This window comes from Haliotis rufescens, unplaced genomic scaffold, assembly GCF_023055435.1.
Source record: "Haliotis rufescens isolate VD_foot unplaced genomic scaffold, xgHalRufe1.0.p SCAF_1, whole genome shotgun sequence".
NCBI classification, from domain to species: Eukaryota; Metazoa; Mollusca; class Gastropoda; order Lepetellida; family Haliotidae; genus Haliotis; species Haliotis rufescens.
This window is the reverse complement of record NW_025963779.1, coordinates 40,805,461-40,822,799: the sequence shown is the minus strand read 5'-3', so window position 1 is coordinate 40,822,799 and position 17,339 is coordinate 40,805,461. Positions and strand designations below refer to the sequence as shown.

Sequence of the window (17,339 nt, the reverse complement as noted above, 5' to 3'; positions counted from 1 at the left end):
ACCAGCCAGAACTACCAGATCCCGACCGTTATATCACAGGTACTGGACCCTCAGGCTTGGGCAGTTGATGCCTTCAGCGTCCCCTTAGTGGGACTAAATGTGTATGCTTTTCCGGCTTCAGTACTCCTTCCCAGGGTCATTCCTAAGATCTGACTTTGGTCGCACTCTTGTGGCCAGCGAGGGTTTGGTTCATCGATGTCCGGGAGATAGCTGCCACCAACCCTCTTCAGCTGCCAGACTTGCCGAATTTACTGATTCACCCACACACCAAACGACCACACCCTGGACCAGAAAGGTTACAACTGCACGTCTGGTCCATCTACAAAGATCCTTAAGTGCCAAGGGCTACTCGGCTAGGGTGACGAGAGCTATCACATTTGCACATCGACCGTCTACCAGAAGTCTATACGATGACAAGTTGCTCCTTTGAAGGCTTTAGTAAGGAAAATCACCAGGACCCCATCCCTGCACCTTCTCAAATTCTGGCGGAGTTCCTCCTTTTCCTGCATCACAAGCATCGTCTGAAGGAAAGGACTATCACGACGTACCTTGAAGCCCTCAATTCTGTTTTGGCAGTCCCAGAAGACAAACATCCCAGAACTCCAAACCTTACTTCACTCCTTCTGACTTGAAGATAAAGTTTAGTCCTCACCCTACTGAGAGGAGTGCCCTTTGAACCACTAGATGTCGTTCTACAACCTGGCTTAGAAGACGATCTTCCTCCTGGCTCTCACTACAGTGACATGTGTAAGCGAGATATGCGCACTAGATGTTACGGGTGTCAGGTTTGAGCAAGGAGTGCAAGGAGGGGTTCACCTTGGACTGTGCTCAGACTTTATTTCCAAGAACCAGCTCCCATGACAGCCCAACAGATCTTTCCTCATCCCACCCCTCTCCTCGATAGTGGGAGCTAAAGACAAGCAGGAACTTCTACTGTGTCCTATGAGAGCTCTGCGGTGTTTCATTTGTTGCTCCAAAGATCGGTGTAGACAACGCCATCTCTTCATATTGATCGCCAAACACCTGGGTTCTATTCCCGACATGGGTACAGTGTGTGAAGCCCATTTCTGGTGTCCCCTGCTGTGATATTGCTAGAATGTTGCTAAAAGTGACGCTAAACCAAACTCACTCACTTCATACCAGTATTAACGACATTGCAGCTGTAAGACAGCCGCAACACCATCACCCTCTGGATTCAAGCAATCATCCTCCAGGCATACGAGGCCACGGGACTGGATCCTCCAAGTGACAGCAACCCGCACCAAATCCAGGCAGTCACTGCCACCATGGCGCTCGACAGCATCTGCTCCAAATGCACCATTATGGAAGGCTGTTTCTAGTGTTCAGACAACATCTTCAGCAGTCCCTTTCTGCGAGATGTCACGTCAGAAGATGTGGAAGCCATACACAGCTTTGGCCCTTTAGTGGTGGTCCAAAAGATCACTGCTACTATGCGCCAGTGACACCTCCACATATCCCGCCCTCGCGACCTCGCCGGTGCGTGTCACCTCTGACTAGAAGGGTACATGCTACAAGCATCAGGCTCGGTATGTCAGTTTTAGATTTTAATGTGATTAATGTCATTTGTCTTCTATGACTGTAGTGTTACTGGATTTCACACATACCTAATTTCCTCCCTCCCTGTCAACAGGAATGGTCGCTTGATGCCAGACTTCGATTTCACTGATTGACTGAGGATTTTTATTGACGATCACTTCTGAAGGTATTCCCTCCACCGATCCTTGGGATTCAGATGCATTAAGCTGAAGCGTGTCTCCCAGCCAGACTGCTGCTGTAGTGTCACTATCCCTTCAGTTGAAACATGTCACCAAGCTAGACTCCTGCTGTAGTGTTACTGGCCCTGCAGCTGAAGCGTGTCACTTAGCCAGACTGCTGCTGTAGTGTTACTGGCCCTGCAGCTGAAGCGTGTCACTTAGCCAGACTGCTTCTGTAGTGTTACTGGCCCTGCAGCTGAAGTGTGCCACCTCGCCAGACTGCTGCTGTAGTGTTACTGGCCCTTCAGTTGAAGCTTGTCACGTAGCCAGACTGCTTCTGTAGTGTTACTGGCCCTGCAGCTGAAGCGTGTCACTTAGCCAGACTGCTGCTGTAGTGTTACTGGCCCTGCAGCTGAAGCGTGTCACCTAGCCAGACTGCTGCTGTCATGTTACTGGCCCTTCAGTTGAAGCGTGTCACTTAGCCAGACTGCTGCTGTAGTGTTACTGGCCCTTCAGCTGAAGCGGGTCACCTAGCCAGACTGCTGCTGTAGTGTTACTGACCCTTCACCTGAAGCGTGTCACTTAGCAAGACTGCTGCTGTAGTGTTACTGGCCCTTCAGCTGAAGCGTGTCACCTGGCCAGACTGCTGCTGTAGTGTAACTGGCCCTTCAGCTGAAGCATGTCACCTAGCCAGACTGCTGCTGTAGTGTTACTGACCCTTCAGCTGAAGCGTGTCACTTAGCCAGACCCAGACTGCTGCTGTCATGTTACTGGCCCTTCAGCTAGGGCCAGTAACACTACAGCGGCAGTCTGGCTAAGTGACATGCTTCAACTGCTTCAACTGATGCTGCAGTAGTGTTACTGGCCCTTCAGCTCAAGCATGTCACCTAGCCAGACTGCTGCTGTAGTGTAACTGGCCCTTCAGGTGAAGCGTGTCACTTAGCCAAACTGCTGCTGTAGTGTTACTGGCCCTTCAGCTCAAGCATGTCACTAAGCCAGGCTGCTGCTGTAGTGTTACTGGCCCTTCAGCTCAAGCATGTGACCTATCCAGACTGCTGCTGCATTGTAACTGGCCCTTCAGGTAAAGCGTGTCACTTAGCCAGACTGCTGCTGTAGTGTTACTGGCCCTTCAGCTCAAGCATGTCACTTAGCCAGACTGCTGCTGTAGTGTTACTGGCCCTGCAGCTGAAGCGTGTCACCTAGCCAGACTGCTGCTGTAGTGTTACTGGCCCTTCAGTTGAAGCATGTCACTTAGCCAGACTGCTGCTGTAGTGTTACTGGCCCTTCAGCAGAAGCAGGTCACCTAGCCAGACTGCTGCTGTAGTGTTACTGGCCCTTCAGCTGAAGCTGGGCACCTAGCCAGACTGCTGCTGTAGTGTTACTGTCCCTTCAGTTGAAGCATGTCACTTAGCCAGACTGCTGCTGTAGTGTTACTGGCCCTCCAGCTGAAGCGGGTCACCTAGCCAGACTGCTGCTGTAGTGTTACTGACCCTTCACCTGAAGCATGTCACTTAGCCAGACTGCTGCTGTAGTGTTACTGGCCCTTCAGCTGAAGCGTGTCACCTGGCCAGACTGCTGCTGTAGTGTTACTGGCCCTTCAGCTGAAGCATGTCACCTAGCCAGACTGCTGCTGTAGTGTTACTGGCCCTTCAGGTGAAGCGTGTCAATTAGCCAGACTGCTGCTGTAGTGTTACTGACCCTTCAGCTGAAGCGTGTCACTTAGCCAGACCCAGACTGCTGCTGTCATGTTACTGGCCCTTCACCTAGGGTCAGTAACACTACAGCAGCAGTCTGGCTAAGTGACATGCTTCAACTGATGCTGCAGTAGTGTTACTGGCCCTTCAGCTCAAGCATGTCACCTAGCCAGACTGCTGCTGTAGTGTAACTGGCCCTTCAGCTCAAGCATGTCACTTAGCCAGACTGCTGCTGTAGTGTTACTGGCCCTGCAGCTGAAGCGTGTCACCTAGCCAGACTGCTGCTGTAGTGTTACTGGCCCTTCAGCTGAAGCGGGTCACCTAGCCAGACTGCTGCTGTAGTGTTACTGGCCCTTCAGCTGAAGCATGTCACTTAGCCAGACTGCTGCTGTAGTGTTACTGGCCCTTCAGCTTAAGCGGGTCACCTAGCCAGACTGCTGCTGTAGTGTTACTGACCCTTCACCTGAAGCATGTCACTTAGCCAGACTGCTGCTGTAGTGTTACTGGCCCTTCAGCTGAAGCGTGTCACCTGGCCAGACTGCTGCTGTAGTGTTACTGGCCCTTCAGCTGAAGCGTGTCAATTAGCCAGACTGCTGCTGTAGTGTTACTGACCCTTCAGCTGAGGCGTGTAACTTAGCCAGACCCAGACTGCTGCTGTCATGTTACTGGCCCTTCAGCTAGGGCCAGTAACACTACAGCAGCAGTCTGGCTAAGTGACATGCTTCAACTGCTTCAACTGATGCTGCTGTAGTGTTACTGGCCCTTCAGCTCAAGCATGTCACCTAGCCAGACTGCTGCTGCATTGTAACTGGCCCTTCAGGTGAAGCGTGTCACTTAGCCAGACTGCTGCTGTAGTGTTACTGGCCCTTCAGCTCAAGCATGTCACTTAGCAGGACTGCTGCTGTAGTGTTACTGGCCCTTCAGCTCAAGCATGTCACCTAGCCAGACTGCTGCTGCATTGTAACTGGCCCTTCAGGTGAAGCGTGTCTACTGGCCAGACTGCTTCTGTAGTGTTACTGGACCTGCAGCTGAAGCGTGTCACTTAGCCAGACTGCTGCTGTAGTGTTACTGGCCCTTCAGCTCAAGCATGTCACCTAGCCAGACTGCTGCTGCAGTGTAACTGGCCTCTCAGGTGAAGCGTGTCAATTAGCCAGACTGCTGCTGTAGTGTTACTGACCCTTCACCTGAAGCGTGTCACTTAGCCAGACCCAGACTGCTGCTGTAGTGTTACTGGCCCTTCAGCTGAAGCATGTCACCTAGCCAGACTGCTGCTGTAGTGTTACTGGCCCTTCAGCTCAAGCATGTCACCTAGCCAGACTGCTGCTACATTGTAACTGGCCCTTCAGGTGAAGCGTGTCACTTAGCCAGACTGCTGCTGTAGTGTTACTGGCCCTTCAGTTCAAGCATGTCACTTAGCAGGACTGCTGCTGTAGTGTTACTGGCCCTTCAGCTCAAGCATGTCACCTAGCCAGACTGCTGCTGCATTGTAACTGGCCCTTCAGGTGAAGCGTGTCTACTGGCCAGACTGCTTCTGTAGTGTTACTGGACCTGCAGCTGAAGCGTGTCACTTAGCCAGACTGCTGCTGTAGTGTTACTGGTCCTGCAGCTGAAGCGTGTCACCTAGCCAGACTGCTGCTGCATTGTAACTGGCCCTTCAGCTGAAGAATGTCACCTGGCCAGACTGGTGCTGCAGTGTTACTGGCCCTTCACTGGCAGCATTATATCAGATACTGATATTGATACATTGATGAATAGAGATCTTTTTGGACAATTTTATGTCATAATATAAACTTTGTACAATTTCAGAGTGATCTGTTACAGGAAGACAATGTTAAAGAGGATGTCTTCAATGCCAGTGTTCCTCAGTTAGAGCAAATGCCACAAGCCAGCAGCAACACACAGCTCCTCCTGAAGATGTGGCAGGGACAAGAAGGCATAGACGAATGTGTCCAGAGGCGTGTAAGTAAATAACAAACACATGATATGGCAAGAGGAATTACACATGACAGAGGTATTACACATGACAAGAGGTATTACATGTGCTAAGAGGAATAACACATGACAGAGGTATTACACATGACAACAGGTATTACATGTGCTGAGAGGTATTACGCATAGATAGAGGTATTACACATGACAAAAGGTATTACAAGTGCTGAGAGGTATTACGCATAGATAGAGGTATTACACGTTACAAGAGGTATTTCACATGGTAAGAGGTATTACACATGGCAAGAGGTATTACACATTGCAAGAGGTATTACACATGATACGAGGTATTACACATGACAGAGGTGTTTAACATGGTAAGAGGTATTACACATGGTAAGAGGTATTACACTTGCAAGAGGTATTACACATGGTAAGCGGTATCGCACATAGATAGAGGTTTTACACATGGCAGAGGTATTACACATAGATAGAGGTATTACACATGACAAAAGGTATTACATGTGATGAGAGGTATTAAGCATAGATAGAGGTATTACACGTTACAAGAGGTATTTCACATGACAGAGGTATTGCACATACATAGAGGTTTTACACATGACAGAGGTATTACACATGGCAAGAGGTATAAGACATAGCAAGAGGTATTACACATAGATAGAGGTATTACACATAGATAGAGGTTTTACACATGACAAGAGGTATTTCACATGGTAAGAGGTATTACACATGGTAAGAGGTATTACACATTGCAAGAGGTATTTCACATGGTAAGAGGTATTACACATGGTAAGAGGTATTACACATTGCAAGAGGTATTACACATTGCAAGAGGTATTTCACATGGTAAGAGGTATTACAGATGGTAAGAGGTATTTCACATGGTAAGAGGTATTTCACATGGTAAGAGGTATTACACGTTGAAAGAAGTATTTCACATGGTAAGAGGTATTACACATGGTAAGAGGTATTACACATTGCCAGAGGTATTTCACATGGTAAGAGGTATTACACATGGCAAGAGGTATTTCACATGACAGAGGTATTACACATGGCAAGAGGTATTACACATGGCAAGAGGTATTACACATGACAGAGGTATTACACATGGTAAGAGGTATTTCACATGGTAAGAGGTATTACACGTTGCAAGAGGTATTTTACATGGTAAGAGGTATTACACATGGTAAGAGGTATTACACATTGCAAGAGGTATTTCACATGGTAAGAGGTATTACATGTTGCAAGAGGTATTACACATGGCAAGAGGTATTACATGTGACAAGAGGTATTGCACATGACAAGACGTATTACACATGACAAAAGCTATTACACATTAAAAGAGGTATTACACATAGAGGTATTACACATGACAAGAGGTATTGCACATGACAAGACGTATTACACATGACAAGAGGTATTACACATTAAAAGAGGTATTACACATAGAGGTATTACACATGACAAGAGGTATTACACATAGAGGTATTACACATGACAAGAGGTATTACACATAGAGGTATTACACATGACAAGAGGTATTACACATGACAGAGGTATTACACATGGCAAGAGGTATTACACATAGATAGAGGTATTACACATGACAAGAGGTATTACACATAGATAGAGGTATTACACATGGCAAGAGGTATGACATGTTGCAAGAGGTATTACATGTGCTGAGAGGTATTACACATGATAAGAGGTATTACACATGGCAAGAGGTATTGCACATAGATAGAGGTTTTACACATGACAGAGGTATTTCACATGGTAAGAGGTATTACACATGGTAAGAGGTATTACACATGGTAAGAGGTATTACACATGGCAAGAGGTATTACACATGACAGAGGTATTTAACATGGTAAGAGGTATTACACATGGTAAGAGGTATTACACTTGCAAGAGGTATTCCACATGATAAGAGGTATTACACATGGCAAGAGGTATTGCACATAGATAGAGGTTTTACACATGACAGAGGTATTACACATAGATAGAGGTATTACAGATGACAAAAGGTATTACATAAGGTGAGAGGTATTACGCATAGATAGAGGTATTACACGTTACAAGAGGTATTTCACATGATAGAGGTATTGCACATAGATAGAGGTTTTACACATGACAGAGGTATTACACATGGCAAGAGGTATTAGACATGGCAAGAGGTATTACACATAGATAGAGGTATTACACATGACAAGAGGTATTACATGTTGCAAGAGGTATTTCACATGGTAAGAGGTATTACACATGGTAAGAGGTATTACACATGGTAAGAGGTATTACACATGGTAAGAGGTATTACACATTGCAAGAGGTATTGCACATTGCAAGAGGTATTTCACATGGTAAGAGGTATTACAGATGGTAAGAGGTATTACACATGGCAAGAGGTATTACACGTTGAAGAGGTATTACACATGGTAAGAGGTATTTCACATGGTAAGAGGTATTACACGTTGCAAGAAGTATTTCACATGGTAAGAGGTATTACACATGGTAAGAGGTATTACACATTGCCAGAGGTATTTCACATGGTAAGAGGTATTACACATTGCAAGAGGTATTACACATGGCAAGAGGTATTTCACATGGCAAGAGGTATTGCACATAGATAGAGGTTTTACACATGACAGAGGTATTACACATGGCAAGAGGTATTAGACATGGCAAGAGGTATTACAAATAGATAGAGGTATTACACATGACAAGAGGTATTACATGTTGCAAGAGGTATTTCACATGGTAGGAGGTATTACACATGGTAAGAGGTATTACTCATGGTAAGAGGTATTACACATTGCAAGAGGTATTACACATTGCAAGAGGTATTACACATTGCAAGAGGTATTTCACATGGTAAGAGGTATTACACATGGCAAGAGGTATTACACATTGCAAGAGGTATTACACATTGGAAGAGGTATTTCACATGGTAAGAGGTATTACACATGGTAAGAGGTATTACACATGGCAAGAGGTATTACACGTTGAAGAGGTATTACACATGGTAAGAGGTATTTCACATGGTAAGAGGTATTACACGTTGCAAGAGGTATTTCACATGGTAAGAGGGATTACAGATGACAAAAGGTATTACATAAGGTGAGAGGTATTACGCATAGATAGAGGTATTACACGTTACAAGAGGTATTTCACATGATAGAGGTATTGCACATAGATAGAGGTTTTACACATGACAGAGGTATTACACATGGCAAGAGGTATTAGACATGGCAAGAGGTATTACACATAGATAGAGGTATTACACATGACAAGAGGTATTACATGTTGCAAGAGGTATTTCAAATGGTAAGAAGTATTACACATGGTAAGAGGTATTACACATTGCAAGAGGTATTACACATTGCAAGAGGTATTTCACATGGTAAGAGGTATTACAGATGGTAAGAGGTATTACACATGGCAAGAGGTATTACACGTTGAAGAGGTATTACACATGGTAAGAGGTATTTCACATGGTAAGAGGTATTACACGTTGCAAGAAGTATTTCACATGGTAAGAGGTATTACACATGGTAAGAGGTATTACACATTGCCAGAGGTATTTCACATGGTAAGAGGTATTACACATGGCAAGAGGTATTACACATGGCAAGAGGTATTTCACATGGCAAGAGGTATTACACATGGCAAGAGGTTTTTCACATGGTAAGAGGGATTACAGATGACAAAAGGTATTACATAAGGTGAGAGGTATTACGCATAGATAGAGGTATTACACGTTACAAGAGGTATTTCACATGATAGAGGTATTGCACATAGATAGAGGTTTTACACATGACAGAGGTATTACACATGGCAAGAGGTATTAGACATGGCAAGAGGTATTACAAATAGATAGAGGTATTACACATGACAAGAGGTATTACATGTTGTAAGAGGTATTTCACATGGTAGGAGGTATTACACATGGTAAGAGGTATTACTCATGGTAAGAGGTATTACACATTGCAAGAGGTATTACACATTGCAAGAGGTATTACACATTGCAAGAGGTATTTCACATGGTAAGAGGTATTACACATGGCAAGAGGTATTACACATTGCAAGAGGTATTACACATTGGAAGAGGTATTTCACATGGTAAGAGGTATTACACATGGTAAGAGGTATTACACATGGCAAGAGGTATTACACGTTGAAGAGGTATTACACATGGTAAGAGGTATTTCACATGGTAAGAGGTATTACACGTTGCAAGAGGTATTTCACATGGTAAGAGGGATTACACATGGCAAGAGGTATTACACCTTGAAGAGGTATTACACATGGTAAGAGGTATTACACGTTGCAAGAGGTATTTCACATGGTAAGAGGTATTACACATGGTTAGAGGTATTACACATTGCAACAGGTATTACACATGACAAGAGGTATTGCACATGACAAGAGGTATTACACATGACAAGAGGTATTACACATAGAGGTATTACACATGACAAGAGGTATTACACATGGCAAGAGGTATTAGACATGGCAAGAGGTATTATACATAGATAGAGGTATTACACATGACAAGAGGTATTACATGTTGCAAGAGGTATTTCACATGGTAAGAGGTATTACACATGGTAAGAGGTATTACACATGGTAAGAGGTATTACACATGGTAAGAGGTATTACACATTGCAAGAGGTATTGCACATTGCAAGAGGTATTTCACATGGTAAGAGGTATTACAGATGGTAAGAGGTATTACACTTGGCAAGAGGTATTACACGTTGAAGAGGTATTACACATGGTAAGAGGTATTTCACATGGTAAGAGGTATTACACGTTGCAAGAAGTATTTCACATGGTAAGAGGTATTACACATGGTAAGAGGTATTACACATTGCCAGAGGTATTTCACATGGTAAGAGGTATTACACATGGCAAGAAGTATTACACATGGCAAGAGGTATTTCACATGGCAAGAGGTATTGCACATAGATAGAGGTTTTACACATGACAGAGGTATTACACATGGCAAGAGGTATTAGACATGGCAAGGGGTATTACAAATAGATAGAGGTATTACACATGACAAGAGGTATTACATGTTGCAAGAGGTATTTCACATGGTAGGAGGTATTACACATGGTAAGAGGTATTACTCATGGTAAGAGGTATTACACATTGCAAGAGGTATTACACATTGCAAGAGGTATTACACATTGCAAGAGGTATTTCACATGGTAAGAGGTATTACACATGGCAAGAGGTATTACACATTGCAAGAGGTATTACACATTGGAAGAGGTATTTCACATGGTAAGAGGTATTACACATGGTAAGAGGTATTACACATGGCAAGAGGTATTACACGTTGAAGAGGTATTACACATGGTTAGAGGTATTACACATTGCAAGAGGTTTTACACATGACAAGAGGTATTGCACATGACAAGAGGTATTACACATTAAAAGAGGTATTACACATAGAGGTATTACACATGACAAGAGGTATTACACATAGAGGTATTACACATGACAAGACGTATTACACATGACAAGAGGTATTACACATTAAAAGAGGTATTACACATAGAGGTATTACACATGACAAGAGGTATTACACATAGAGGTATTACACGTTATAAGAGGTATTTCACATGATAGAGGTATTGCACATAGATAGAGGTTTTACACATGACAGAGGTATTACACATGGCAAGAGGTATTAGACATGGCAAGAGGTATTACAAATAGATAGAGGTATTACACATGACAAGAGGTATTACATGTTGCAAGAGGTATTTCACATGGTAAGAGGTATTACACATGGTAAGAGGTATTACACATTGCAAGAGGTATTTCACATGGTAAGAGGTATTACACATGGTAAGAGGTATTACACATTGCAAGAGGTATTACACATTGCAAGAGGTATTACACATTGCAAGAGGTATTTCAGATGGTAAGAGGTATTACACATGGCAAGAGGTATTACACATTGCAAGAGGTATTACACATTGGAAGAGGTATTTCACATGGTAAGAGGTATTACACATGGTTAGAGGTATTACACATTGCGAGAGGTATTACACATGACAAGAGTTACTGCACATGACAAGAGGTATTACACATTAAAAGAGGTATTACACATAGAGGTATTACACATGACAAGAGGTATTACACATAGAGGTATTACACATGATAAGAGGTATTACACATGGTAAGAGGTATTACACATGTTAAGTGGTATTACACATGGCAAGAGGTATTACATGTGACAAGAGGTATTGGACATGACAAGACGTATTACACATGACAAGAGCTATTACACATTAAAAGAGGTATTACTCATAGAGGTATTACACATGACAAGAGGTATTGCACATGGCAAGAGGTATTACACATGGCAAGAGGTATTACACATGACAGAGGTATTACACATGGCAAGAGGTATTAGACATGGTAAGAGGTATTACAGATAGATAGAGGTATTACACATGACAAGAGGTATTACATTTTGCAAGAGGTATTACATATGGTAAGAGGTATTACATGTTGCAAGAGGTATTACACGTTGCAATAGGTATTTCACATGGTAAGAGGTATTACACATGGTAAGAGGTATTACACATTGCAAGAGGTATTTCACATGGTAAGAGGCATTACACATGGTATGAGGTATTACACATGGTAAGAGGTATTACATGTTGCAAGAGGTATTACACGTTGCAGGAGGTATAACACATGGTAAGAGGTATTACACATTGCAAGAGGTATTTCACATGGTAAGAGGTATTACACATGTTAAGTGGTATTACACATGGCAAGAGGTATTACATGTGACAAGAGGTATTGGACATGACAAGACGTATTACACATGACAAGAGCTATTACACATTAAAAGAGGTATTACTCATAGAGGTATTACACATGACAAGAGGTATTGCACATGACAAGACGTATTACACATGACAAGAGGTATTACACATTAAAAGAGGTATTACACATAGAGGTATTACACATGACAAGAGGTATTACACATAGAGGTATTACACATGACAAGAGGTATTACACATAGAGGTATTACAGATGACAAGAGGTATTACACATGACAGAGGTATTACACATGGCAAGAAGTATTACACATAGATACAGGTATTACACATGACAAGAGGTATTACACATAGATAGAGGTATTACACATGGCAAGAGGTATTACATGTTGCAAGAGGTATTACATGTGCTGAGAGGTATTACACATGATAAGAGGTATTACATGTGCTAAGAGGTATTACACATGATAAGAGGTATTACACATGGCAAGAGGTATTGCACATAGATAGAGGTTTTACACATGACAGAGGTATTTCACATGGTAAGAGGTATTTCACATGGTAAGAGGTATTACACATGGTAAGAGGTATTACACATGGCAAGAGGTATTACACATGACAGAGGTATTTAACATGGTAAGAGGTATTACACATGGTAAGAGGTTTTACACTTGCAAGAGGTATTACACATGATAAGAGGTATTACACATGGCAAGAGGTATTGCACATAGATAGAGGTTTTACACATGACAGAGGTATTACACATAGATAGATGTATTACACATGACAAAAGGTATTACATGTGCTGAGAGGTATTACGCATAGATAGAGGTATTACACGTTACAAGAGGTATTTCACATGACAGAGGTATTGCACATAGATAGAGGTTTTACACATGACAGAGGTATTACACATGGCAAGAGGTATTAGACATGGCAAGAGGTATTACACATAGATAGAGGTATTACACATGACAAGAGGTATAACACATTAAAAGAGGTATTACACATAGAGGTATTACACATGACAAGAGGTATTACACATAGAGGTATTACACATGTCAAGAGGTATTACACATAGAGGTATTACACATGAGAAGAGGTATTACACATGACAGACATGGCAAGAGGTATTACATGTTGCAAGAGGTATTACATGTGCTGAGAGGTATTACACATGACAAAGGTATTACACATGGCAATAGGTAATACACATAGATAGAGCTTTTACACATGGTAAGAGGTATTACACATTGCAAGAGGTATTTCACATGGTAAGAGGTATTACACATGGTGAGAGGTATTACACATAGCAAGAGGTATTACACATTGCAAGAGGTATTTCACATGGTAAGAGGTATTACACATGGTAAGAGGTATTACACATGGCAAGAGGTATTACACTTTGAAGAGGTATTACACATGGTAAGAGGTATTTCACATGGTAAGAGGTATTACACGTTGCAAGAGGTATTTCACATGGTAAGAGGTATTACACATGGTAAGAGGTATTACACATTGCAAGAGGTATTTCACATGGTAAGAGGTATTACATGTTGCAAGAGGTATTACACATGGCAAGAGGTATTACATGTGACAAGAGGTATTGCACATGACAAGACGTATTACACATGACAAAAGCTATTACACATTAAAAGAGGTATTACACATAGAGGTATTACACATGACAAGAGGTATTGCACATGACAAGACGTATTACACATGACAAGAGGTATTACACATTAAAAGGGGTATTACACATAGAGGTATTACACATGACAAGAGGTATTACACATAGAGGTATTACACATGACAAGAGGTATTACACATAGAGGTATTACACATGACAAGAGGTATTACACATGACAGAGGTATTACACATGGCAAGAGGTATTACACATGACAAGAGGTATTACACATAGATAGAGGTATTACACATGGCAAGAGGTATGACATGTTGCAAGAGGTATTACATGTGCTGAGAGGTATTACACATGACAAGAGGTATTACATGTGCTAAGAGGTATTACACATGATAAGAGGTATTACACATGGCAAGAGGTATTGCACATAGATAGAGGTTTTACACATGACAGAGGTATTTCACATGGTAAGAGGTATTTCACATGGTAAGAGGTATTACACATGGCAAGAGGTATTACACATGACAGAGGTATTTAACATGGTAAGAGGTATTACACATGGTAAGAGGTATTACACTTGCAAGAGGTATTACACATGATAAGAGGTATTACACATGGCAAGAGGTATTGCACATAGATAGAGGTTTTACACATGACATAGGTATTACACATAGATAGAGGTATTACAGATGACAAAAGGTATTACATAAGGTGAGAGATATTACGCATAGATAGAGGTATTACACGTTACAAGAGGTATTTCACATGATAGAGGTATTTCACATAGATAGAGGTTTTACACATGACAGAGGTATTACACATGGCAAGAGGTATTAGACATGGCAAGAGGTATTACACATAGATAGAGGTATTACACATGACAAGAGGTATTACATGTTGGAAGAGGTATTTCACATGGTAAGAGGTATTACACATGGTAAGAGGTATTACACATGGTAAGAGGTATTACACATTGCAAGAGGTATTGCACATTGCAAGAGGTATTTCACATGGTAAGAGGTATTACAGATGGTAAGAGGTATTACACATGGCAAGAGGTATTACACGTTGAAGAGGTATTACACATGGTAAGAGGTATTTCACATGGTAAGAGGTATTACACGTTGCAAGAAGTATTTCACATGGTAAGAGGTATTACACATGGTAAGAGGTATTACACATTGCCAGAGGTATTTCACATGGTAAGAGGTATTACACATGGCAAGAGGTATTACACATGGCAAGAGGTATTGCACATAGATAGAGGTTTTACACATGACAGAGGTATTACACATGGCAAGAGGTATTAGACATGGCAAGAGGTATTACATATAGATAGAGGTATTACACATGACAAGAGGTATTGCATGTTGCAAGAGGTATTTCACATGGTAGGAGGTATTACACATGGTAAGAGGTATTACACATTGTAAGAGGTATTACACATTGCAAGAGGTATTACACATTGCAACAGGTATTTCACATGGTAAGAGGTATTACACATGGCAAGAGGTATTACACATTGCAAGAGGTATTACACATTGGAAGAGGTATTTCACATGGTAAGAGGTATTACACATGGTAAGAGGTATTACACATGGCAAGAGGTATTACACGTTGAAGAGGTATTACACATGGTAAGAGGTATTTCACATGGTAAGAGGTATTACACGTTGCAAGAGGTATTTCACATGGTAAGAGGGATTACACATGGTTAGAGGTATTACACATTGCAAGTGGTATTTCACATGGTAAGAGGTATTACACATAGAGGTATTACACATGACAAGAGGTATTACACATAGAGGTATTACACATGACAAGACGTATTACACATGACAAGAGGTATTACACATTAAAAGAGGTATTACACATGACAAGAGGTATTACACATAGAGGTATTACACGTTATAAGAGGTATTTCACATGATAGAGGTATTGCACATAGATAGAGGTTTTACACATGACAGAGGTATTACACATGGCAAGAGGTATTAGACATGGCAAGAGGTATTACAAATAGATAGAGGTATTACACATGACAAGAGGTATTACATGTTGCAAGAGGTATTTCACATGGTAGGAGGTATTACACATGGTAAGAGGTATTACACATTGCAAGAGGTATTTCACATGGTAAGAGGTATTACACATGGTAAGAGGTATTACACATTGCAAGAGGTATTACACATTGCAAGAGGTATTACACATTGCAAGAGGTATTTCACATGGTAAGAGGTATTACACATGGCAAGAGGTATTACACATTGCAAGAGGTATTACACATTGGAAGAGGTATTTCACATGGTAAGAGGTATTACACATGATAAGAGGTATTACACATGGTAAGAGGTATTACACGTTGAAGAGGTATTACACATGGTAAGAGGTTTTTCACATGGTAAGAGGTATTACACGTTGCAAGTGGTATTTCACATGGTAAGAGGTATTACACCTTGAAGAGGTATTACACATGGTAAGAGGTATTACACGTTGCAAGAGGTATTTCACATGGTAAGAGGTATTACACATGGTTAGAGGTATTACACATTGCGAGAGGTATTACACATGACAAGAGGTATTGCACATGACAAGAGGTATTACACATTAAAAGAGGTATTACACATTGCGAGAGGTATTACACATGACAAGAGGTATTACACATAGAGGTATTACACATGACAAGAGGTATTACACATGGTAAGAGGTATTACACTTGATAAGAGGTATTACATGTTGGAAGAGGTAATACACATGTGGTAAGAGGTATTACATGTTGCAAGAGGTATTACATGTGACAAGAGGTATTGCACATGACAAGAGGTATTACACATGGCAAGAGGTATTACACATTGTAAGAGGTATTACACATGACAGAGGTATTACACATGGTAAGAGGTATTACATGTTGCAAGAGGTATTACACGTGACAAGAGGTATTACACATGGTAAGAGGTATTACACATGACAAGAGGTATTACACATGACAAGAATTATTACACAGTACAAGAGGTATTACACATTGTAAGAGGCATTACACATGACAGAGGTATTTCACATGGTAAGAGGTATTACACATTGTAAGAGGCATTCCACTGAACATGTTCTGTGTTGCAGAAGATAAGGCCATAAATCAGTAATAAGCCAGCAACTATCTCAAACTATTGTAAGAACTGTGAGAGTTCGAGTTTTATATTCAAATCCTTCCAAATGTTGGTTTGTCAAACAGACTTAGGAATTGAATTTGAATCATAAGTGACCTAAGACAGTGACTTCTTGAAAACATCACACAGTCTCAAGTATATATTTTTTTAACCTGTGCCTTGTCACTTAATGTCTATAAACAGGAAACATTTTACTGCTGCTGAATTGATTATATTAGAGATGACAAGAAGTATTACACAGTACAAGAGGTATTACACGTTGCAAGAGGTATTGCACATGACAAGAGGTATTACACATGGCAAGAGGTATTACACATTGTAAGAGGTATTACACATGACAGAGGTATTACACATGGTAAGAGGTATT

General features: G+C 41.6%; 1 protein-coding gene across 3 annotated transcripts in view; it reads left to right on the top strand.

Moving 5' to 3' along the window:
• Positions 1–17,339, top strand: part of LOC124121063 — a 172,986-nt gene that overhangs the window by 145,877 nt on the left and 9,770 nt on the right. For 2 of the 3 annotated variants that reach the window (XM_048396522.1, XM_048396523.1), the window contains exon 15: positions 5,216–5,368. In XM_048396522.1, coding sequence (XP_048252479.1) covers positions 5,216–5,368 — 153 coding nt within the window. The remainder of the gene's footprint in view (positions 1–5,215; positions 5,369–17,339) is intronic. The other variant, XM_048396524.1, reaches the window with a different exon arrangement.